Source organism: Polypterus senegalus, chromosome 2 (assembly GCF_016835505.1).
Source record: "Polypterus senegalus isolate Bchr_013 chromosome 2, ASM1683550v1, whole genome shotgun sequence".
Classification (NCBI taxonomy): domain Eukaryota; kingdom Metazoa; phylum Chordata; class Cladistia; order Polypteriformes; family Polypteridae; genus Polypterus; species Polypterus senegalus.
The window spans coordinates 141,333,595-141,358,260 of record NC_053155.1 but is presented as its reverse complement, the minus strand read 5'-3'; the positions used below and the strand labels follow the sequence as shown (position 1 = coordinate 141,358,260).

Here is a 24,666-nt window from a genome sequence, read left to right as displayed (position 1 = left end):
AAAACCTGCTCCAGAGCGCTCTTGACTTCAGACTGGGGCGACGGTTCATCTTTCAGCAGGACAACAACCCTAAGCACATAGCCAAGATATCAAAGGAGTGGCTTCAGTACAACTCTGTGAATGTCCTGGAGTCGCCCAGCCAGAGCCCAGACTTGAATCTGATTGAACATCTCTAGAGAGATCTTAAAGTGGCTGTGCACCGACGCTTCCCATTCAACCTGATGGAGCTTGAGAGGTGCTGCAAAGAGGAATGGGCGAAACTGGCCAAGGATAGGTGTGCCAAGCTTGTGGCATCATATTCAAAAAGACTTGAGGCTGTAATTGCTGCCAAAGGTGCATCGACAAAGTATTGACCAAAGGCTGTGAATACTTATGTACATGTGATTTCTCAGTTTTTTTATTTTTAATAAATTTACAAAAACCTCAAGTAAACTTTATGTTGTCATTATGGGGTGTTGTGTGTAGAATTCTGAGGAAAAAAATGAATTTAATCCATTTTGGAATAAGGCTGTAACATAACAAAATGTGGAAAAAGTGATGCGCTGTGAATACTTTATTTGGATGTACTGTAGGTATGGCAGTTAGTGTGCATTATATTTTTATGTTTTGCATTATGTTTTTACATTCACTGTAGGGTTTTTTTATGTTTAAGCCTTAGGCAAACTTAATACAAAAATATCTATATGCACATTTGTTGGCCACTTTGTTGGTTCCACTTGCATTTTCCATCTGATTAAGTTCCTGCATAGTGAAGGCATCAAAATGTTCAGATACAGAATGGGCAAGATTAAAGATTTAACTGGTTTTGAATGTGGCATGGGTGGCACTGTGGTGTAGTGGGTAGCGCTGCTGCCTCGCAGTAAGGAGACCTGGGTTCGCTTCCCGGGTCTTCCCTGCGTGGAGTTTGCTTGATTTCCCCGTGTCTGCGTGGGTTTCCTCCGGGTACACCGGTTTCCTCCCACAGTCCAAAGATATGCAGGTTGGGTGCATTGGCGATTCTAAATTGGCCCTAGTGTGTGCTTGGTGTGTGTGTGTGCGTGCCCTGCAGTGGGCAGGCGCCCTGCCCGGGGTTTGTTTCCTGTTTTGCACCCTGTGTTGGCTGGGATTGGCTCCAGCAGACCCCCGTGACCCTGTAGTTAGGATATAGCGGATTGGATAATGGAAGGATGAATGTGGCATAGTAGTGGGCACTAGACAGCTGCTGTTGGTGCATCAAGAACAGCAAAGTGTCTGTTTTTTTATGCATGACAGTATTACCAGTGTATCAAGAATGAGCCACAAAAAATGTCCATCCAAAGCAGTCCTATGGTGTAAAACCTGCTAGTAAAGAAGAGGGCCAAAGGAGGTCTGTACAACATATGCATAGTCGGAGATTAGCTACATCCTGCCGACTAGCTTCTAGCGGCGACTGCTATAAGACTAAAAGGGAAGCTCCGCTTCCTCTACTATGTCAGAAAATAAATGCTCATATATGCACTGTCGTATTTATATTGGTTTTAATAAAAGTTTGCTAGAACGCGTTCAACTTCATGACTAGCTCGTTCAGAATCAGGTATTTATTGTAGATTGTTTGACGCGATTTTCTTGTCATACATTTACGTGCAGCACAGCGCGTTAAACCCTCCTGAAGCCCAGCTTCACTGGAGCTCTATGGGCAAGCACAGAGGAGCTTTTTTCACTGCAGAAAAGCTGGATGGTAATTGGATAAATGCACCAAAATCGTCACTTCCAGGGAGCTCAGCTTCTCTGGAAGTGAATGGAGCAGTGGGCGGGCCTGGAAGCTGGGCTGCTGCATGATGATTGGAGGAGCAGTTTAAAGGGCGGAACCCCTACTTTTGATTGACCGCATGTCTTAAGTATACATCAGCATTACAGAGATTCGAGTTCAGTCCCATGCGGATTTGCAGGTGAAGTCGTATGACAAACTGCTGCACTCTGTATTGTTTGCTGGTGATATCAACCATTTTTGTTTGTACAAATCATTCTTTAAATAAAAAAAAAAAAACATATTATAGCGTTCTTGACTTTGCTGCTTGTTTCAGCATTGTAAAGCTAGTTCGTTCATATAATTAAAGTAGCTCGTGGAAGGGGAAACTAGCCAGCTAGCAAGCTGTGCATAATGGCAGACGGTGCTAATATTGTTGACGTGCTTTTGACAAAACCATTTAGTAGTCTTCTTACGAGGAGAGACTCAGAATTAAACGGCAGGGCATACCAACGCCCAAGGTTGATCTGGTGCAAAAATCAGGAAAAAAAAATAACAGGTGTTGGTATGACAAGGAGAACTGGCTGACTGGAATTGCTGTGACAAAGAAATTGTACTATTGGCCATGCCTCTTGACGAAACCATCTCGGGGAATGGGATGTGTTTTGTCAAACGTGGGTTTTGGGGATCTCAGTAACTTTGACAGGGCATACAAAAGGCATGAAAAGTGCAAAGAACATGTGAGTTCATGTGCAAGGTTAAGTTGTCTGGGCAGGGTCAGGGTTGAACATGCAATCAATGAAGGTCTTTGCATTCAGGTGGCAAAACATAATGAAATCGTAAAAAAAAAAACACGGCCTTCCTAAACCATCTAATTGATGTGACTTCCTTGCTTGGCCATCAGGAGCTGGCATTCAGGGGGCATGATGAGAGTAGTGAATCAGCAAATAAGGGGAATTACAGGGAATTTACAGAAACATTAGCTACAAATGTCTTGGCCACACAATTTCAGTCATCAGCTGTGTTTTCTGGTATGTCCCACTCAATCCAAAATGACTTGATCTCTGCTCTCGCAGCCACTGTTTCTGATCATATAAAAGGTGAAATTCAGACTGCTCCTTTTTCTGCATGGCAGGTGGATGAAGCAACTGACATCTTGCCATGCCCAACTGTCTGTCATTGTTAGATATGTGGATGGTGCAGGTAAAATTCAAGAGTGCTTTATTGGATTTTTGGATGTGTCAGGGGGTCGAGATGCTCAGTCTGTGTTTGAAGTTTTAAACGAGAACATGCAGGGCTACAGTTTTAGAGAAAAACTTGTGGCACAAACCTACGATGGGGCTGCTGTCTTTGCTTCATCTCTCAATGGCCTACAGACCAAAGTTAAAGTAATAGCCCCTAGTGCAGTGTTTGTGCATTGCTATGCACACAGACTGAACCTGGTGTTGTCCCAGGGTGCTAAATGCTTGCCTGAGTCAAGAATATTTTTTGCATCTCTCTCAGGGGTCACCACATTTTTTTCAAAGTCCACAAAAAGGATGTCTTTTCTTGAGTCTGCAGGGTCTTCAAGATTGCCCAGAAACGCTCCTACTCGATGGTATTTCACATCACGGATAGTGAGCACTGTGGCAAACAATTATGATGGCCTCCTGCAGACTTTTTGACAAGATTACCCTGGATGAGTGCATGGATGATGACACATTAGATGCTGCCAAAGGCTTCATAATGAAACTGGAGGATTTTGAGTTTGTGTTCATGTTGTACACATATGAACAAATATTCTCTGAGACAGATGTTGTCTTTGATATTGTCCAGCAAAGGCTTATGGATGTTCTTTACTGCAAGAAAAGAATTGGGTCTCTCCTTGCTTTTGTCAAGGAGAAGAGGTCAGAGGAGGCTTATCATGCAGTTTATGCAAAAGCAGCAAATCTCACATCAGACCCTCGAGATGAACCTATTAGAAAGCGCTGCCTGTCACAATTACAGTATCCCCAGGACAGCTACAAAAATTTGTACATGGCCATCCTAGACATCCCATGGAGCAGATTTCTCAGCGTTTTTCAAATTTGGAAAGTATGAGCTTCTTAGAATTAGTCAATCCAGGGAAATTTGATGAAATGAGACAAGTGTTTCCAGAGGAGGCATTTGAAAGTGTGCTGAAAGGTTATGGCCATTTCTTTGACTCAGGGAGACTGAGATCTGAACTTCAAGTACTATATTCAGATCAAAACAGGGGAGCAGGGGTAAGCTGTGTGATTTCTTGGTGGTTTTTAAAGACACGGAGTTGGATAGTGCAATGCCTCAGCTATACAAGCTGTTGTCGTTAGTGGCAACAATTGGTGCTACATCAGCAGGTGTTTGAGCAACATCAAAGATCGTTTGAGCAACCTTGCTCTCCTGGCCATTGAGAGGTAACTGGTTAAGTCCCTGGATAAGATGGCCAATTGGTACGACAGGGTCACAGACCATTTTCTGCAACGGAACAGAGGGCAGAATTTACGTACAAATAACATAATGAATTTTATGATGAAGGCCTAATATGAGCTTCCCCTGTTTCAAACGCTAGCAGCCACCACTGCTTCTGAGCATAACAGCGGAACAGAGAGGGGCATTTTGAAACGCACAGATGAAATATGGTAGGTGGCAACATAGCAGAGTTGAATTGAGAGTCCATGCAGTGAGTTGAGGAACACAGATACAGAAGGATGAGTAAAATACATTAAATGTTGCTTTATGTGAGGATTTATGGTTCTTTGTGAATTACACTTATAGGAACCAGAGGTCATTAATAAGGCAACAATCCACCAAATCCATGAGTCGTGAAATACATACAAGTGTCATTGTGATTATGCAATTCTTGTAATGTTGACACTATACCCTTCTACAAGTAGGTGTTTTTCAGCATAACAATGCCCCATTGTCTCAGATGCAGGAGATCTAACTAATCATTTTGGTAACATACTAGTATTTTAATTCTGTGCATTTCAGTTTCTGTGAGATGAAATTCACCATCAGCCAATTTTTAAACCGCATTTTTAAACACCAGAATAAACATGGGATAGCATCTTCATGGCACACTTCTAACCCCATTTCAGGCTTATGTGACACAAGAGAAGAAAAATTGAATATATATATATATATATATAGTAGTTGCTCTGGAAAATTCAAGTAATGAGGACTGCACATTAGAAGAAGTTAAATTTTAATACAATGTTTTTCATGTCTTGAATGACTAATAGGATGGAAAATGTAGTCCTAATTTGGACAAATATGAAGATGAAGAAAAATATTTTATTGTTGGCATCATATACAGTGGGTACAGTACAGACCCCCTTCAATTTTTCACTCTTTGTTATATTGCAGCCATTTGCTAAAATCATTTAAATTATTTTTTTTTCCTCATTAATGTACACACGGCACCCCATATTGACAGGCAAAAAAAAGAATTTTTGAAATTATTGCAGATTTATTAAAAAAAAAACTGAAATATCACATGGTCCTAAGTATTCAGACCCTTTGCTGTGACACTCATATATTTAACTCAGGTGCTTTCCATTTCTTCTGATCATCCTTGAGATCACCTTCATTTGAGTCCAGCTGTGTTTGATTATATTGATTGGACTTGATTAGGAAAGCCACATACCTGTCTATATAAGACCTTACAGCTCACAATGCATGTCAGAGCAAATGAGAATCATGAGGTCAAAGGAACTGCCTGAAGAGCTCAGAGACAGAATTGTGGCAAGGCACAGATCTGGCCAAGGTTACAAAAACATTTCTGCTGCACTTAAGGTTCCGAAGAGCACAGTGGCCTCCATAATCCTTAAATGGAAGACGTTTGGGATGACCAGAACCCTTTCTAGAGCTGGCCATCCGGCCAAGCTGAGCTACCGGGGGAGAAGAGCCTTGGTGAGAGAGGTAAAGAAGAACCCAAAGATCACTTTGGCTGAGCTCCAGAGATGCAGTCAGGAGATGGGAGAAAGTTGTAGAAAGTCAACCATCACTGCAGCCCTCCACCAGTCAGGGCTTTATGGCAGAGTGGCCTGTCGGAAGCCTCTCCTCAGTGCAAGACACATGACAGCCCGCATGGAGTTTGCTAAAAGACACCTGAAGGACTCTGAGATGGTGAGAAATAAGATTCTCTGGTCTAATGAGACCAAGATAGAACTTTTTGGCCTTAATTCTAAGCGGTATGTGTGGAGACAACCAGGCACTGCTCATCACTTGTCCAATACAGTCCCCACAGTGAAGCATGGCGGTGGCAGCATCATGCTGTGGGGGGGTTTTTCAGCTGCAGGGACAGGATGACTGGTTGCAATCGAGGGAAAGATGGATGCGCCAAGTACAGGGATATCCTGGACAAAAACCTTCTCCAGAGTGCTAAGGACCTCAGCCTGGGCCGAAGGTTTACCTTCCAACAAGACAATGACCCTAAGCACACAGCTAAAATAACGAAGGAGTGGCTTCACAACAACTCTGTGACTGTTCTTGAATGGCCCAGCCAGAGCCCTGACTTAAACCCAATTGAGCAACTCTGGAGAGACCTAAAAATGGCTGGTCACCAACGTTTACCATCCAACCTGACAGAACTGGAGAGGATCTGCAAGGAGGAATGGCAGAGGATCCCCAAATCCAGGTGTGAAGAACTTGTTGCATCTTTCCCAAGAAGACTCATGGCTGTATCAGCTCAAAAGGGTGCTTCTACTAAATACTGAGCAAAGGGTCTGAATACTTAGGACCATGTGATATTTCAGTTTTTCTTTTTTAATAAATCTGCAACAATTTCAAAAATTCTTTTTTTGTCTGTCAATATGGGGTGCTGTGTGTACATTAATGAGGAAAAAATTTATTTAAATGATTTTAGCAAATGGCTGCAATATAACAAAGAGTGAAAAATTGAAGGGGGTCTGAATACTTTCCGTACCCACTGTATATTGCTGCACAGTTTAAAATTAACAAAGTAGTCCTTCGCTAAAATGTGGATCAGTCTCTTGAACAAATTCTTGAGTCAAATTCTCCTTCTCTCTGTTGCTTCTATTTCCTTCCATCTAGTATACAAAGTTTGCCAGAGCCAACCTGCCATTCAGCCAGAAATATTCCATGTGTGCTTTGCTGGTGATGCCCTCAGCATGAAACACAATGAAGAATTATAAGAGAACCCTGAGCTGTAAACCTGATTTTCTGTCATGTTTCATCAGCTTAATTTCTGATAAACTCATTTCAGCAACAGCATGAGCTGGGATTGTCATGTGTGGTCCTTCAGTTATAGAAGAGTTATATAGTCAACTGCACGCGAGTTTGATACTTCAGGACAAGTAACAAATGGATGTTTTTGTATCTACAGTATAATATATCAGTAATAGTCAAAGGACAAGAGAGGAAATTAATCTAAAAACATGCAGGATAGAGGATGGAGGAAGTTGTGTAAGGCCACTCCGCCTCATTCTTCTCGAAACATCAACCATGCCAAATTACAGTATGTCTCTGAATTGGGCGGGAAGAGTGAGTGTGCAGATGTTAGTTAGTATGTGTCTTTTAAATGACTGGCACCCCATTCAGAGTTGTTTCACCCCCATAACCTTGAATAAGACTGACTGACTAGACCAGTGGCCGCCAAGCTGTGGCTGCAGATTTTTGTTGTAGCCTCTCATTTTAATTGTACTTGTAGCCTACTTAAGCAAATTGTTACTTTTGAGTTTCTATGTTGTGGGGTCAATATAGAAATTAGGAAAACTAAGTTTGGTAAATTTATATTACAATGTACCAAACATTTGTGTGTTACATGGGGATAAGATAGTTTGATGTTGGGTTTTCTTTTTTTTTTGTTTTTTTACTTTTAAGATTTTTATTCTGCTTTTCTGTGTGTTCTAGTTATTTACTCAATTCTTTACTAGAATGCACATCAGTGCATTATGTGTTGTTTGCACTGGTGTTGGCTCTGCTAGTTGTTATTTGTCATTATTATTATTATTATTATTAGGATACAGTTAAGGGAGAAAACTGTACAAAAAAGGCAAATGAATAGGAAAATAACAAAAGAGAGATTGGTATTTAAAACTATAGCAAAAATACAAATATTTGTAAATATCTTAAATGTAAATAAAAATGTAAATAAAAAATACAAATGTAAATATATAAAAAATAAAAAACTGATGCTTTTCTGAATGCAGAGGAAGAAAAAGGGGGAGAAAGATGAACTAATTAAATGAGATCAGTTAGAGGTAAAAATGAGTGACTGTGAAACTGGCTGGAACAAAAACCAGTAGCGACATGTGGTCTGTAGGAGTTTGAGAAGAACAGATTGGGACTAGTGAGTTTTTAGCAATCCATTTCCTGTAATTTTATCACAATTAATTTGAAGTTAAGGTTTACATATTCTAGTGACCAGTTCTTCAACAAGCACAACCACTCTTAGAGCACATCCTCTTTTGAGGTCAAAGCTATACTGACGATTTTGTCACTTATGGTCACAGGGAGGCTTAAAAAAGTGAACTTATAGATGCTAAAAGAGATTGCAGTTTAATTCACTGTAAGAAATTAATCACTATTAAGTTTTAAATGAGGCTAAGCCTTTGAAACAGGTAGTGCTGAAAAAAGAAAAATAATCACACCACTTTTAATGACATCATGACCAATTAATTGATGACAATTAACTTTCACATGTTCTTTTTGATTTGTGAAAAAAGAGAACTAAGTTTTATTTTCCATGTTTGTCTATTAATATGCGTCTTTGCAATCAGTGATATTTATAGAACATTGCCATATTTGTTTTTTGCAAAGCAGGGGGCAGCGTTGGGGTGAAAGGAGAAAATGAGCGTCTTACTTGTTTGGTCCACCAACGTTTTTTATGGGGCTGTGTGATTAGTTGGATATATACAACAGCTTGTGATCTTGCAAAGTTGTATCAGTCATCCCAACTGATGCCAACATAAACTCATTTTGTATTGCACCCTTCTATAGTCAGTGCCCGCCTAAGGCACTTTACTGGTACAGATCCTTGGTGCATGTTTATGTGACTTGCTCAGGGTCACACAGTGAGTCAGAGATGTTAACTACCTAGTGGATAAGTTCCAGTTCCATATAGACTACTATACACAGCCAATTAATTCATCACATTACACACCCTGTTTCCCTGTTATTGGCATCAATGCCAGTGGGCAGCATGGTGTATCTTAACAACTTGTCACAGCGGAAACAAGAAACCTCTGGCTTAATGAGAAATGCAAGACAAGCTTGGCCTTTGTGAAAATTCTTCCTGCTTTTGTATCATATACACTGTCACTGCATTCCTGACAGTAAATTGATGGAGGACAATGCTGGTTGATTTTTCAACAAAGAACAAATTAAATGCAAATGCACAGCTCATGTGTATCAGAGTTCATGTGTCTTCAGCAAATCTGCTCATGCATCAAACTTGGGTCCACACAATGCTGCAAATGTAGCAGGAAAACAGACATATCAGAATCTTAAAAGCTTATTGAGTGCATTGGATTTGCTTAACTGCCTACAGATTTCCCATTTTAAGTCATTAGCACTTGTTCCAGATTTTTCACTTAAAACGTTTCACTTCTCATGCACCTTTCAAAGACTTGTTTCCTAGTATGCAACTCCAAATAAACAAAAGAGGAAATATTAGTATCACAAATATATTATGTCTACTAACCTACCGCTGCACATTTTACAGGTCAGCTTTGTGAAGGATGCTATAATGAAGGTTTTGAACCTGGTACTGATGTTCTCCAGTAGATGGCAAGCTGGTTTTGGAGCATGGAAGTAAGGTTTAAGATTAAGATTAACGTATTAACAGTTTCATCAATCTCTTTTAATATTTAATATGTTTTTACAATAATACTTGTATAAATTTATAGTAGGTGTCCACTTTGCATGTTAGAAATTTCAGTGTTAAAGTGTGATTGACATAATGAATCCATCATGATTTCTTTATTATCAGCAAACAAACTGTGAGACATTGGAAAATATCTAATTATAAGAAACAATTATTATTTAATTTTGAGGTTAAAGGATTATGTGCTTAGATGTTTCTGCTTGGATAACCTTTAGATTTTTTTGTATACCTAAAAATGGAAAAAGTAGGAGTATGGAAAATAGACAAATGGATGTTTGAATTGTATACTGTGTTTCTTTATATACACATATACACACACACACTACAGTACATTGTACTATATTTTTTTGTTTTTAGGATAGAATCAATCGACAAAATGGAATCAGATTTCAAAAACTGTCATATGTTCCTGGTGACGATACTTAATAAGGCAGTGTGCAGAGGCTCATTCCCACATTGTGAGTAAAATTTGAATTGTACTGAAAGTACTTTTGATATTTCTTACTAACTCCTTATACAATCATGTGCAAATTGTTTAACAATTTAACCAGTAATTATATTTTTATCATTTATAAAAGAACATAACTGAAGATAGTTATGCATTCAGGACCATAAACACATGTCACTTTCCTTTGTTGTTAAATTTTTATTCTATCTTAGTTTAATTTAAAAAGAGTAGTATTAAACTAACAAAAAAGGGATAATGAGAAATCAGAGTTGCAGCATTTTGTATACCGATTAACAAATAATAAAATATAACAGTTTCAATGGAAACTTACTGTCGAATTGTGTTGCTCCAGTGTGAATGGAAATCGATGGTAGATCTAATATTGTTGTTTTTGTTTTAACAGTGGAGTCCCTGGCCCTGTCGTTAATGGCTGGATTTGAGCAGTGTTGAACAGTTAGCACAGGATATTTTTTTCAGATAAAGTATGTGCTACATTACTGAATTATAATTAACTTTATTGCCCAAAAATCACATCAAGATGTCTTTTTTTTGTAACCAGGTGTGAAGAGTTCACTGAAATTTCACTGTTTAATTTAAATATCTAGCTCATGGAAGCCCTTGATCACTGCTAAGCATCATGCATGTGCTCCCAATAATCTATTTCCAGGTGGCATAGACAAGACAGTTTGGATGTAAATAAAATGGCAGTATCTATCTTTTGATTTATCAGTTATGCTAAAGGCAATAATTATACAGGGTACAAATTTGAAATTATTTCAAAATGTTAATGTAAATACAGAAGGTTCCTTTAAGGATGCCTATTTTTTGTTATACTAATGTCTATCTTGTTTGTTGTATTTATGCAGAATGTTATCATAATGGAATAAACTTTGATACTGTTAAAAAGCAGTAGCTTAATGCATATTCAATGACTTTGTTTAAATTCAGTTTGATTTGTTGTCAAGATATTTGATAAAGGTATTGCTGTTTTAAAAAACTGGCTAAGATCAAATCAATGCTTAGAAAGCTGTGTAGTTTTATAAGTGAAATGAGCTCTGGGTTGTGTTGAATGAGAGAAGTGTAAATTGGACATAATCAAAATAGTTATACGTATTCACCCATGTTATTAATATAAATACTGTCATGGAGCACCAGCGAGCTCCAAACCCCAGCACGAACACACAGAGAGTCTTGGGTTCAAATAATTGATGGTCTATTCTCCACAGTGTCTCTCTCTCTCGCCAATATGTCTCTTCTCCACACTGCGCTGTCGTCCTCCAGTCGAGTGTTGCTCTACGTCCTCCCAGCTCCGACTTTCTTGGATAAGAGATTATGGTCCCTTTTATTAAGGACGCGGGACTTTCAGTGCCAGGGCCACTGCCCAACAGAAGTACTTTTGGGTCATATGGAAGTCCCATAAATTGGGGAGCACATCTCCCAACAGTGCCCCGTTGCAGCACCCATGGTACCCAGCAGGGCTATGTTGTCTCTGCTGGGTCCCAAACGGGTGCCAATACAGAGAGCTGTTGCCATCTCGTTTCCTTCGGGAATAACTTATCTCGTGCAGCATCTTTTACAATTGATGAGCTGTCCGTCCATCCCTTCTGGCAATCTCTTCTGGGTCTGGCTTCTTCCTCTTTCCTGGTTGGGATGCCCATTTGCTTGCTCTGAGCTTCCTGACTGGGTAAGGAACCATCCTATTTTCTGGTTGGGATGCCTGTCCAACCCTTGTGGCATTTATAATACATAATAAGAGCATTAATAATTGCATGGTTTCTCCACTTCAGTATCTCCAGTTAAAATGCACAAAGTTTGCTCTGATACCAGTTTGAAGGTAATTGGGTACGTAGAACTGAGGCTTTGATTGTCTTGAAAATCAAAGTTATTTTGTAAAGCTTCTGCTGTTTTAAATTAAGAACAATACATATGCAGAGTTCTGCCAAAAATAGTTAATGTCTTAGCATTCTACCATAATAGGATGAAACATGAATTGCAGAGTTGTAATCAGTACTCTTGTTATATGTAAACGTCTGCACGTGGAAGTGTGCGTGTCTGTCTGGCCCAGAAGTCTGAGGCAGCCCGGAAGTGCAAGGCTATAGCATGAAGCTGAAAGAGTTGACAAGGCGGCCCCAAGTTAACGAGTCGGAAGAAGAATGAAGTACGAGGCTACAACATGAAGCTGAAAGAAAGTCGTCAAAGTGTAAACGGCGAATAAATGAGAGAGAGAAACTCGCTTAGCTGCTGATAGACAAGTGGGGTGAGCACATCTGCAAAACGAAACCACCAACTCTACATTTCATTTTTCTGACGATTTCAATAATTTTTAGGAGGCCGGGGTTTTTACATCACGGGCCTACACAGCTAGTCCACTTTAATTATATATGAATTGAAATAAAAGTAAACACATTGTTATATAACCTCACAATTCTGCTAACAGAAGCAACTTAGTGACTTACTCTTTCTAGGTCTTTGTAATAAAAGAAAGCTAATTAGTTCACAAGAAGAGTAAATGTCTCATTGTCTTGTCTGATTAGGGTGAGACATTGAGTCACCTCTATGATATCCAAACTATAAATTGAAATTCTAATTCTTTTGTCATGGTCTATTCACTTTCCATGTAGAGTTTACACATTCTTTCTGTGTCTGCTGTTTTGTTCTCAGAGTTCTCTAGTTTCCTGTCCCATCCTACAGACATGAAGTGTGGGCTAACAGGATACTTTAAATTGGCAGTGTGTATGTGTGAGAGTGCCCTGTCCAGGTTTAGCTCCAATCTTATTCCTAATCTTGCTAAAATAATCTACATGAACACCAACACCCCCAACTCAATGGAGGAGTGGATAGAATTCCACACTACCCTTGGTCTTCAAGGCTAATCCTGACATTCGAATGACTTATTTTTTTGATATATAACTTGCACTCCTTGTTATGTGGTGTAGCCCTTAAAAGCAGTACTTAGTCAAAATCTGATTAATTTTATAGGGTCAAAATTCTTACATGGACAGAGTACAGTAAAATTCTTACTTGAATGTGCTAATCAATATACAACACGCCACCAATTTTCACTTCTGCTTTCACCTTTTTGTTCTTCTTCTCAGTCTTCATTAACATGTTACTAGCGGAGTACTAATTTCTGTTCGCAGCATTATGCTCCACTATTTTATATGATGTTTTTCTTGTTGTATAGCAGATACAAGTCCTTTTCACATAAGGAAGCTCTTCTAGAAATGTACCACTAAACATTAGAGTCAAATATCACAGGAAACGTTCCTATCAGTTTCACAGATCAAGATCTGCTAAAATTGAAGAGAGTTTACTGGGTTTTCTCAATATGGGTGGGTTTAGAATAGAAAATATCACAATAGCCACACTTTGATTCTAATGTAAGAGAACCAATCATGACAGAGCAGGGAGATGACTAATATCTGAAAGATTGTTTTGTAAATGTTTGTAAGGTTATCTTTTTGAAAACTGGACTGACTCAAAAATACTGGTGTAATCCATATAAAACAAAGAATACACTTACAGTGCATCCAGAAAGTATTCACAGCGCATCACTTTTTCTACATTTTGTTATGTTACAGCCTTATTCCAAAATGGATTCAATTCATTTTTTCCCCAGAATTCTACACACAACACCCCATAATGACAACATGAAAAAAGTTTACTTGAGATTTTTACAAATTTATTAAAAATAAACAAATTGAGAAAGCACATGTACATAAGTATTCACAGCCTTTGCCATGAAGCTTAAAATTGAGCTCAGGTGCATCCTGTTTCCCCTGATCATCCTTGAGATGTTTCTGCAGCTTAATTGGAGTCCACCTGTGGTAAATTCAGTTGATTGGACATGATTTGGAAAGGCACACACCTGTCTATATAAGGTCCCACAGCTGACAGTTCATGTCAGAGCACAAACCAAGCATGAAGTCAAAGAAATTGTCTGTAGACCTCCGAGGCAGGATTGTCTCGAGGCACAAATCTGGGGAAGGTTACAGAAAAATTTCTTCTGCTTTCAAGGTCCCAATGAGCACAGTGGCCTCCATCATCCGTAAGTGGAAGAAGTTTGAAACCACCAGGACTCTTCCTAGAGCTGGCTGGCCATCTAAACTGAGCGATCGGGGGAGAAGGGCTTTAGTCAGGGAGGTGACCAAGAACCCGATGGTCACTCTGTCAGAGCTCCAGAGGTCCTCTGTGGAGAGAGGAGAACCTTCCAGAAAGACAACCATCTCTGCAGCAATCCACCAATCAGGCCTGTATGGTAGAGTGGCCAGACGGAAGCCACTCCTTAGTAAAAGGCACATGGCAGCCTGCCTGGAGTTTGCCAAAAGGCGCCTGAAGGACTCTCAGACCATAAGAAACAAAATTCTCTGGTCTGATGAGACAAAGATTGAACTCTTTGGTGTGAATGCCAGGCGTCACGTTTGGAGGAAACCAGGCACCGCTCATCACCAGGCCGATACCATCCCTACAGTGAAGCATGGTGTTGGCAGCATCATACTGTGGGGATGTTTTTCAGTGGCAGGAACTGGGAGACTAGTCAGGATAAAGGGAAAGATGACTGCAGCAATGTACAGAGACATCCCGGATGAAAACCTGCTCCAGAGCGCTCTTGACCTCAGACTGGGGCGACGTTTCATCTTTCAGCTGGACAACGACCCTAAGCACACAGCCAAGATATCAAAGAATTGGCTTCAGGACAACTCTGTGAATGTCCTTGTGTGGCCCAACCAGAGCCCAGACTTGAATCCGATTGAACATCTCTGGAGAGATCTTAAAATGGCTGTGCACCGACGCTTCCCATTCAACCTGATGGAGCTTGAGAGGTGCTGCAAAGAGGAATGGGCGAAACTGGCCAAGGATAGGTGTGCCAAGCTTGTGGCATCATATTCAAAAAGACTTGAGGCTGTAATTGCTGCCAGAGGTGCATCGACAAAGTATTGACCAAAGGCTGTGAATACTTATGTACATGTGATTTCTCGTTTTTTTTTTATTTTTAATAAATTTGCAAAAACCTCAAGTAAACTTTTTTCACATTGTCATTATGGGGTGTTGTGTGTAGAATTCTGAGGAAAAAAATGAATTTAATCCATTTTGGAATAAGGCTGTAACATAACAAAATGTGGAAAAAGTGATGCACTGTGAATACTTTCCAGATGCACTGTATGGCCACTTGACTGGTACATGCACTACCTGCATCAGTTTTTAGTCATTGTTTTATTCCAGCCTAGTAAGGGATGCACACAGGGAGCAGCTATTCACTTGAAGATGAGGGTGCACAGTAATTGAGCTTTATACAACTTTAGATGTACATTAATGCATAGCCGCTTGATATTTAGCTCTGACATTTTCCATCTTCCCAATGATAGCTTTATGTTTCAAATGTGATCTTATAGTTTGAGCACAATCTTTAACATAGATGTATAAAAACCCCACAGTCTCACTGCTTATTAATTTGTCTCTTTTAAGTGCCCAACTTTGTTAGCTTCTGTTAGCAAATTAGCCTAACTGGAGTCAACATGTGGATGTATGTTAAGGCCTACCATCAAATTCACTTCCTGTTTGCTTGACATAATGTGAAAATCAAAAGAAATCAGTCAAGAACTCAAAAAACTGTGGATCTCCACAAATCTGGTTAATTTTTGAGGACTATCTCCAAATACTTGAAGGTTCCATGTTCATCTGTACAAACAATAATACACACGCATAAACACCAGGGACCACACAGCTGTCATACTGCTCAGGAAAGAGATGCATTCTGTCTCCTAGAGATACTTTGGCATGAAAAGTGCAAATCAATCCCAGAACAACAGCAAAGGACCTTGTGAAGATGCTGGAAGGAACAAGTAGACAAGTATCTATATCCACAGTAAAACAAGTCCTGTATTGACATAACCTGAAAGACTGCTCAGCATGGAAGAAGCCACTGCTCTAAAGCTGCCATAAAAAAAAACAGACTGCAGTTTGCGAAGGCATATGAGGACAATGATCTTACCTTCTAGGGAAATGTCCTCTAGTCTGATGAATCCAAGGTTAAACTGTTTAGCCATATTATGTTTGGAGGAAAAAGAGTGAAGCTTGCAAGCCATAGAACACCATCCCCACTGTCAGGCATGGGGGTGGAAGCGTCATGTAGTGGGGGCACTTTGCTGCAAGAAGGACTTCACAAAATAGATGGCATCACAAGGAAGGAAAATTATGTAGATATACTGCAGCAACATCTCAAGAGCTCAGCAAAAAAGTTGAAGCTCAGTCACAAATGGGTCTTCCAAATGGACAATGACCCCAAGCTTACCTCCAAAGTTCTGGCAAAATGGCTTAAGGACAACAAGGTCAAGGTTTTGGAGTGGCCATCACAAAGCCCTGATCTCAATGTGATTTAAGATTTGTGGGCAGAACTGATCAATCAATCAATCAATCAAAATCTTTATTGTCATTGTAGCAATGAGGCATTGTGCAATGAAATTTAGGTACAATTTTCCAATGCAAAAATAAACTAAAAACACAATCATTCAAGGTAAAACTAAAATAAAAAAGGGAATAAAATTAGTACCAAAATAGTTCATAACAGCCGAACACTGTTTTCCATTCATACTTACATCATATTGCACTTGTCCCTTAGCCAGTGTTGTCTTAGAGCTGTATTATAAACATGAAAGTGTATTGTACTGTATGCATGAAGGTGCACTAGGTCAGATTGACCACTTAGCAGCATTCAGCATGGTGATGGCTTAAGGATAGAAACTGTTTGTCAGTCTATTTGTCTTTATGGATCTGAAACGTCTGCCTGAAGACTGGCGTTCAAACAATGGATGTCCTGGGTGTGATGGGTCCTGAAGAATTTTCTTGACATTCCTGAGACAACAGGAACTATGTAGTTCTTCTAGTGAGGGGAGAGGACAGCCGACTATCTACTGGGCGACCTTAATGACCCTGTGGAGCTCTTTCCTCTGTGCTACTGTGCAGCTGGAGAACCACACACAGAGACAGTAGACCAGGATGCTCTCTACTGTGCAGCGGTAAAAGGACACCAGCAGTTTCTTAGGGATGCTGTTCTTCCTGAGAACCCTCAGGAAGTTATCTCTTTTGGACCTTCTTCACTACCTCAGCAGTGTCTGTTCCCCAGGTCAAGTCCTCCCTAATGGTAACTCCCAAGAAGCGGAAGTCTGAGACCCTCACCACACAGTCCCCATTGATGATGAGTGGCTGGATGTTGTCTGCCTTCTTCCTGAAATCCACAATGAGATCCTTGGTCTTGGCTGTATTTAGGAGCAAGTTATTATTCCTACACCACGTTGTTAGCCGCTCCACCTCCTCCCTGTAGTGGGACTCGTCCCCCCCAGAGATGAGCCCTACTACCGTGGTATCATCAGCGAACTTAACAATGGTGTTACTGTGGTGGGCAGGAATTCAATTGTGGGTGTACAGGGTATAGAGCAGGGGGCTCAGCACACAGCCCTGTGGGGAGCCAGTGCTAAGGCTGATGGGTGTGGAGAAGTAGGGGCCCACTCTAACCCTCTGAGTGCGATCACTCAGGAAGTCCTTGATCCAAAGGCAGGTGGAGTGTGGATGACCTATGTCTAACAATTTGGTCACCAGTCCATGGGGTAAGATGGTAGTAAAGGCAGAGCTGAAGTCTATGAAGAGCAGCCGTGTGTAGCTCCTCTGCTGCTCCAGATGGGACAGAACAGCATGGAGAACAGTGGCCACAGTGTCCTCCATACACCTGTTTGTTCTGTAGGCAAACTGGTGCGGATCAAGCATGGGAGGAATGAATGACATGATGTGATGTGGTTCCTGATGAGTTTCTCGAAGCATTTCATAACCACAGGGGTCAGTGCAACTGGCCTGTAGTCATTAAGACTGGTGATGGTCTGTTTCTTGGCCAGAGGCACTATGACAGAGGATTTCAGGCAGGATGGCACAGTGGACTGAGACAGAGATTGGTTGAATATCCTGGTGAAGACCCCAGCCAGTCGGTCTGCACAGTCTCAGCACGCGTCATGAGATGCTGTCAAGTTCAGCTGCCTTCTGTGGGTTGACAGCCCGCAGCGTGCATCTCACCTCGTGCTCCTCAAAGTGTGTGCCTCAAAGAAGGCCTATGAACCTGTCCCAGTTATACCGGCTCTGCCTGGAGGAATGGGACAAAATTCCAGCAACTTACTATATGAAACTTGTGGAAGGCTCCCCAAAATGTTTGGCTCAAGAAAGTCAATTCTACCACATATTAACAAAGTATGTGAATTTATGACTCACTGGAAATGTGATATGGCCAAGAAAAAGTGAAATAATCTGAGGCCTGTGAACATTGTTGGAAAAAATACTTTTGCCCTCCAACTTGCGGGGAAAACTTGGGGATTGGTGGCAGGATTGGCAATCTAACCACTGTAAAAAAATCTCACACTATTCTTTTCCATTCAAACTAGTGTGGTGCCGAGGTGTCACCTGTTGCACGACTGTGCTCAGGTCTAATTTGGGATCCTGAGGTGGTCCGTTGTGTGGTGGGTGTGGCAATGCACTGTATCAGTGCCCGCTCCACTCCTTTATGCACAAAGTAGATGTCTTAAATGATATGCCAAATTTATACTTTGTTAGTATAAAATATGTGGAAGGTTATAAAGTAAGTTTTAAAGAATTAACCCTAAGTGCGTGTAAACTGTACGGACTCTGTTGTGTAAAGAGTATAGCCAGCAATATACTCTGCCAGCTTCACCAGCCTTTATAGTGACCTCTTTTCCTCAGCTGTGCTGTTCCCATACCAGACTGTGATTCCTCCTGTCAGTACACTCTCAACAGTGCTGCAGTAAAGGTTCACCAGTAATTGTTTCTGCATACCACACTTCCTCAAGCATCTGAGTTAAGACGCTGCTGTGCTTTTTTTAATAATGGCTGTGGTGTTTTGTGACCAGTTTAGTTTTCTCTGAGATGTGGAGACTGAGAAATCTGAAACCACCCACTCTCTCGTCAACTGCTCCATCAAAGCAGACTGGTGAGGGTTTCACCTGTCCCTTCATGAAGTCCAGAACCATTTCTTTAGATTTGTTTACGTCCAAGGTGACGTTATTGATGTGGCACCACTCGGTTTGACTGTCAATCTCCTGACGGTATGCAGTCTCATCGTTGTTCATAATGACCAAAATTGTACTCACTTTTCACTTATGACTGTACTATCAGATTTGACACTATTGATATCATTAAATTTGTTGATGACACCATGGTCATTGGTCTCATTATGAACAACAATGAAGCCCCATCTGTGGAAACATTCCACTTGAAACACTTCTGACATCTATTTATAAGGCTTTTGTCTTTACTGTACATTCCAAATAGTCTAAAGATCCACATATTTGTTAGGTTGGCTGTTTTTTCTTTTTTTTCCATCCCTTCATATCCAACTTTCGACAGTCTTTCCAGCTGATTATATGACCCGCCGCACTATAGTGACCTGATCTTCTAGCTTTGAACGCTCTACTGAAAATTTGTCAGCTTATCCTATCCTGTTGCTTTGTCATTGGTTTTGTAGTTTTATACTGTTACTTGGCTTGGTTTGCATTGCTTTGTTTCTTACTTTGGTATTTAAATCTGTCAGATTTACTTACAAACTTAAAAACTGAACCTGCAGTTTTTTGTATATTTATCTAATACTGCACTGTAAACCTATTAGACTTGTAAGCTACTTTTTATGTTATATGCTGGTTTTATGCTATATGAAAAGGCAAAATACTCTAAAGATATGTCAGAGTGTTGTTAATGCAAAACTTGGAGATGGGTTTAAGGCTTGCTTGATTTGATACTCAAATGTAGATTGAAATGCAGAGGGAGGCTTAGCCTTGGACATGTCTGAGACACTTCCTCTTTTGTTCCTGTAAGCTTTTATTTCTTTGGATTGTTTCAAACTTTTCAGTGTGCTCTTCAAGGTAAGCCCAGTAAGTAAACAAGCTTGCCATGTCTAACATGTACTGTTCTTTATCAAAGACTGCTTTTTTAGTCTCTACATTTGTTCCAAGATATGTTTATAATCATTCACTATGTGGCTGTTGAAAGCTGGACCATATCTCAGCAGCTATGAACCCTTGACAGGACAGCAATCCAACACAAGAAACATACTTCCATGCCCCAGGTGTATCACATGTTCTTTATTGGCATATGGGAATAATCTGCTGTGCCCGGAGAAAGCCAAGTGAGAGAAATGGGGAGAACATGCAGACTTCACATGGAACATGACCAGACTAGAATTCAAGCCTGGGACAATAAATTTGTGAGCTTGAAGAGTTACCTGCTGTGTTATGTGTGACTACAGTGCCTTTTTAAATTTTACGGACTGTTTAATGACACTTCTCCACTAGTGTCCTAACTGGAATAAGACTTATGGTCTAATTCCATTTTTTTTCCCATTACAAGCAAAGATCTTAACAAAGATGACATCTGTGTAGTGATATTATCAGACGTTTATTATGCATTGCACATTCACATAAAGTTCCATGGAAAAGTTTGGACATCCCTGGCCAGGTTACTAGTCTTGTTGTGTAAGTGCCATTGGGGTAGGACAGGCATCCTGGCCGGGATGGAGGCTGATTTCTTGGAATGACAGCTGGAATGGAGATTTAACTTGGCCAGAACACCTGGCAGTCTTTAACCCAACTGGGACAGAAGAATAATGGATGTACTGGGCTAGCATAGGTGCCGGGATCAGTCCATTCTCACACACACAGCAAATGGCACAGCTTCTCAGGACTGAACCCAGTTAAGATACCCACAATGTGGCATGGGAGTTGGGAGTCTGGAAATGCAGCCCTGTTGGGGTCCTTGTGTGCTGCCAGAGGGCGATGCTGGGAGAGGACTGCCCTGGCTTCCACACGTCCCAGGAGTGTTTTGTGCAACCTTTGCCATGATACTGGAAGAACTCCCAGGTCCAGTTTAAAAGAAACCTGTAGCCTAACCTTGGGAAGTCATGAGGCAGCAGACAACACTTATCTTAAAAAATCTTATGGTTTTGGGCACTCTTTCAGTTGTGCAGTCTCAGAACTCATTAGGTTGTTGGTCTGGTCCAGAACTGTCATTAGGAATTGTCAAAAGATGGCAGTTACAGAGCCTAACAGATTCTTTGCCTCTTCACTTACTTACAAGAGTTGCTTACATGGACATGGCCTTAATGTAATTACATTTGTGATTTAATCTCCAAAAAAAAATTGTTTAATGGTTTGTTTGGAGAAAAAAAGGGTCAGCATTTGCTAAAAGAAGAACACAGCTAGTAGCACAGGAAATGTTCTGTGCATGTGTCAAAGAATGGCTTTCATTAAGTATCATCAAATCCACAAGAGGAATGTCAGACAGTGACTTAAGAAACATGGAACATGACCAGGCTAGAAGCTGCGCTGATACAAAACACAATTTGAAATCTACTGTGAAGTACCTCAAGCAGCACAACGTGAAGGTTTTAGAATGCCTCTTGAAGTCCCCAGGCTTGAACATCATTGAGAATCTGTGGGCAGACCTTAAATGTGTTGTGCACAAAAGACAGCCAAATAATATCTTAGAGCTGGAAGTGATCAGCAAATTAAATTGGAGACAAATTCCAAAACAAGAATTCAAAGACTCTTTGGCAAGCTGTTATTTTTGCTACACAGTAATGACTTTGTAAGGTGCTCAGACTTTTGAAAATGTATTAACTTTTTTTTCTTGTTTTAGTTAATCAAATAAATAGGAACTGTATTACCATTTTCATCAACATGCTATTGTTTTACTTTGTTTGCCGTTGAAGCTGTTGAAACTATTTTTATTTCCTATGTCAACAAAATATGTAATTTGGCCAGTGGTGTCCAAAGCTTTGCATGGAATTTTATATAAAAATATGCAGCAAATTACGGTAGTGCTAACTAGTCTGCCTTTACATTAGTTTGATTGTTTTAGCTTTTTTTTTTTGGCCTGAACTGTGCAGGACATTCATTTCTGTAATCTTTGATTTTTTATAATGTGGTGCGACTTATTGCTGGATGAAATTGCTAAGTCATGTTAAGCATTGGGGGACACTAAAAGTCTCCTATGATAGTTTTGATGGACTGAATGGTTTCTTCTCATTTGTCAGTTTCTTAATACTCCTATTTTCTCAAAAAGATCTTTATCTGGGTAATTGATTGAATCGACTCCAGGCCTGGATGTGGTATTCATGAAGAACACCTAGAAGCTGAGTGACCAAAACAACCAAGGTGTCCTGAGTGTGAAGAAACTGTGTGGAGCCACCATATAGGCCCACCACTCCCATGGTAAAGGGAGGGGTTCAGATGTAATGTAGAATAAGGATTGTGTGAAGAGAATTTGACTAATCAGTCATTCATGTTTAGTTCAAGTTCATGATTATTGTCATGTGCACATAAATGTGTAATGAAATTCTTACTTCCATATCTGCTGAGACTCATGACAATAAGATAGGTTAGGTAACAGACTTTATTACCCCAGAGGGAAACTTCTTTAGATCAGGAAAGTACAAAACAGAAGGTATTGTTTCACAGAAACAAGAAAATAAGCAAAGACACAACAGCTAATAACTAGTGTTATCATAAGTAAACATACTCAAAATTAGCATAAAGTAGAATAATTACCTTAAACAGTACACAAAATAATAATTCAGCAGCATCCCTACAAGTAATAGAATTCAAAATGCTGGAGGCTTTAGGAATAAAAGAGTTCTTAAATATGTTGCTATTTACTCTCAGGAACCTAAATCGGCAGCATGATGGCAACATCTGAAATTTAGGTAAAAGAGAATAGCTACTAATCCTCCACCATGTCCACAATCTCCTCCTCAATTAATGTAGATATAATGGGAGGAGGGGAGCACCTAATATCTAAAACCATATTCTTTGTCTTTGAGCTATTTCAGGCTATGTCACAAGACTTTTCCAGCCATTTTCAGTCATAGTCTTCATTTATACAATCCTACTGAGCCACAAACAGCTGGCAGCACACTCCTGTGAAGACGCTCACCTAATGTGACGTGCCCTGCGGCTCACTCCAACTAAACAATATGACTTACTCTGATAAAATCAAATAGGTACGATTTTGTGTTTAGACATAGGAACGGGCTGCATGTGCATGAGAGCTGACAACCAATGAGTGCTCATCAAAAAATACATTTACTGTAGCGCCAAGCAATAAGGAACGTGGGGTTTTTAGACCTCACAAACAGAAGATAAACTCGTTTGTCTGATGTCTCATTTATTACATACCACGACTGAAGAAAAAAAGAAAAAAGGGCAGAAATTGCAGCATAATTTGAGTGCACCTGTTAACCCTTCGTATAAGACCGGCTCCATCAGGCAGCATGCTATTGGCTGTGAGAAAAAAGGTGTGAATAACTAAAAAAACTGCAATAGTAGGACAGCTCTCGGTCGGTAAATGTGACATAAGCTGTAATGTTCAATCATTTAAATTGGCAAGTTCCCGTGATGAGATCAGTGCCTGCAGTTGGCAAATCTAACATACTTTATGACAAAAAGTTGTCTAATGTGACATTTGCTTACCTTAAAAAAGAATGATCACAGCATTGAATAAACTCATCAACAACAGGTCCATGGCTGTCCTCTTTATATTGTCTATCCTTCTCCTGCAGTCATTTGTGTATAGGATATACAGAAGAGGTGACAGACAGCAGCCCCAGGGTGTCCCAATACATTAAGGCTACAGAAAGACAGTCCTTAACACTCATTATTTGTGTTCTGTTAGTTAAAATGTGGCGGCACGGTGGCGCTGTGGTAGCGCTGCTGCCTCGCAGTAAGGAGACCTGGGTTTGCTTCCCGGGTACTCCCTGCGTGGAGCTCACATGTTCTCCGTGTGGGTTTCTTTGGGTGCTCCGGTTTCCTCCCACAGTCCAAAGACATGCAGGTTAGGTACACTGGCGATCCTAAATTGTCCCTAGTGTGTGCTTGGTGTGTGTGTGTGTGTATGTGTGCCTTGCGGTGGGCTGGCACCCTGCCTGGGGTTTGTTCCTGCCTTGCGCCCTGTGTTGGCTGGGATTGGCTCCAGCAGTCCCCTGTGACCCTGTCATTAGGATATACGGGTTGGATAATGGATGGATGGATGGATAGTTAAAATGTCCAGAATCCACCCCAACAAGTTATGGTCCAAAAAGAATCGATCCATCAATTTAAATATGTGGCTGGACTGTGTTTGAAGCTGACCAGTAATCTATAAACAGCAATCCTGCATTTTTTTTAAATCCTTCCAAGGTTCATACATTAAATTTAGAAGTGCTGCTGTGGCATACTGTACCCCCTCTTTGCTCTGCATGCAATTTGGCAAGGGTGCAGACAGGCCTGGGTTTTGTTTAGTGGTTGTTTTAATTGATGCTACAGTCACATGCTGTCGGACAGACGGTACATCCAAGTTTTAAAGTTGGAAATTCCAGGTGAACGAACTCAAAACATAGAGCTACATGTTGGGCATTTCTGGGAAAACAAATCTACCCATATTATCCAAGTTCTGACACAATGCTGACCTTTTATTGTAGTCAACTGTTTAAAAATAAAACAATCTGTCAGTCACAAATTATATTTTTGGTTGAATTGCATTTAGGGCAAAGAGATACACATTTAATGTTTATTTGGTTCTTTATTACCATGAAAAATACAATTTATTTTTAATTGTTTTTTTTAAACCAAGTAACAAATCAAT

At 40.3% G+C, this 24,666-nt stretch overlaps 1 protein-coding gene across 1 annotated transcript in view; it reads left to right on the top strand.

Moving 5' to 3' along the window:
* tubgcp5 (tubulin, gamma complex associated protein 5) overlaps nt 1-10,928 on the top strand; it is a 53,847-nt gene extending 42,919 nt beyond the window's left edge. The window contains exons 21-23 of the mRNA XM_039744717.1: nt 9,390-9,478; nt 9,909-10,009; nt 10,403-10,928. Coding sequence (XP_039600651.1) covers nt 9,390-9,478; nt 9,909-10,009; nt 10,403-10,449 — 237 coding nt within the window. The 3' untranslated portion in view covers nt 10,450-10,928. The remainder of the gene's footprint in view (nt 1-9,389; nt 9,479-9,908; nt 10,010-10,402) is intronic.
* Nucleotides 10,929-24,666: the final 13,738 nt, after the last annotated feature.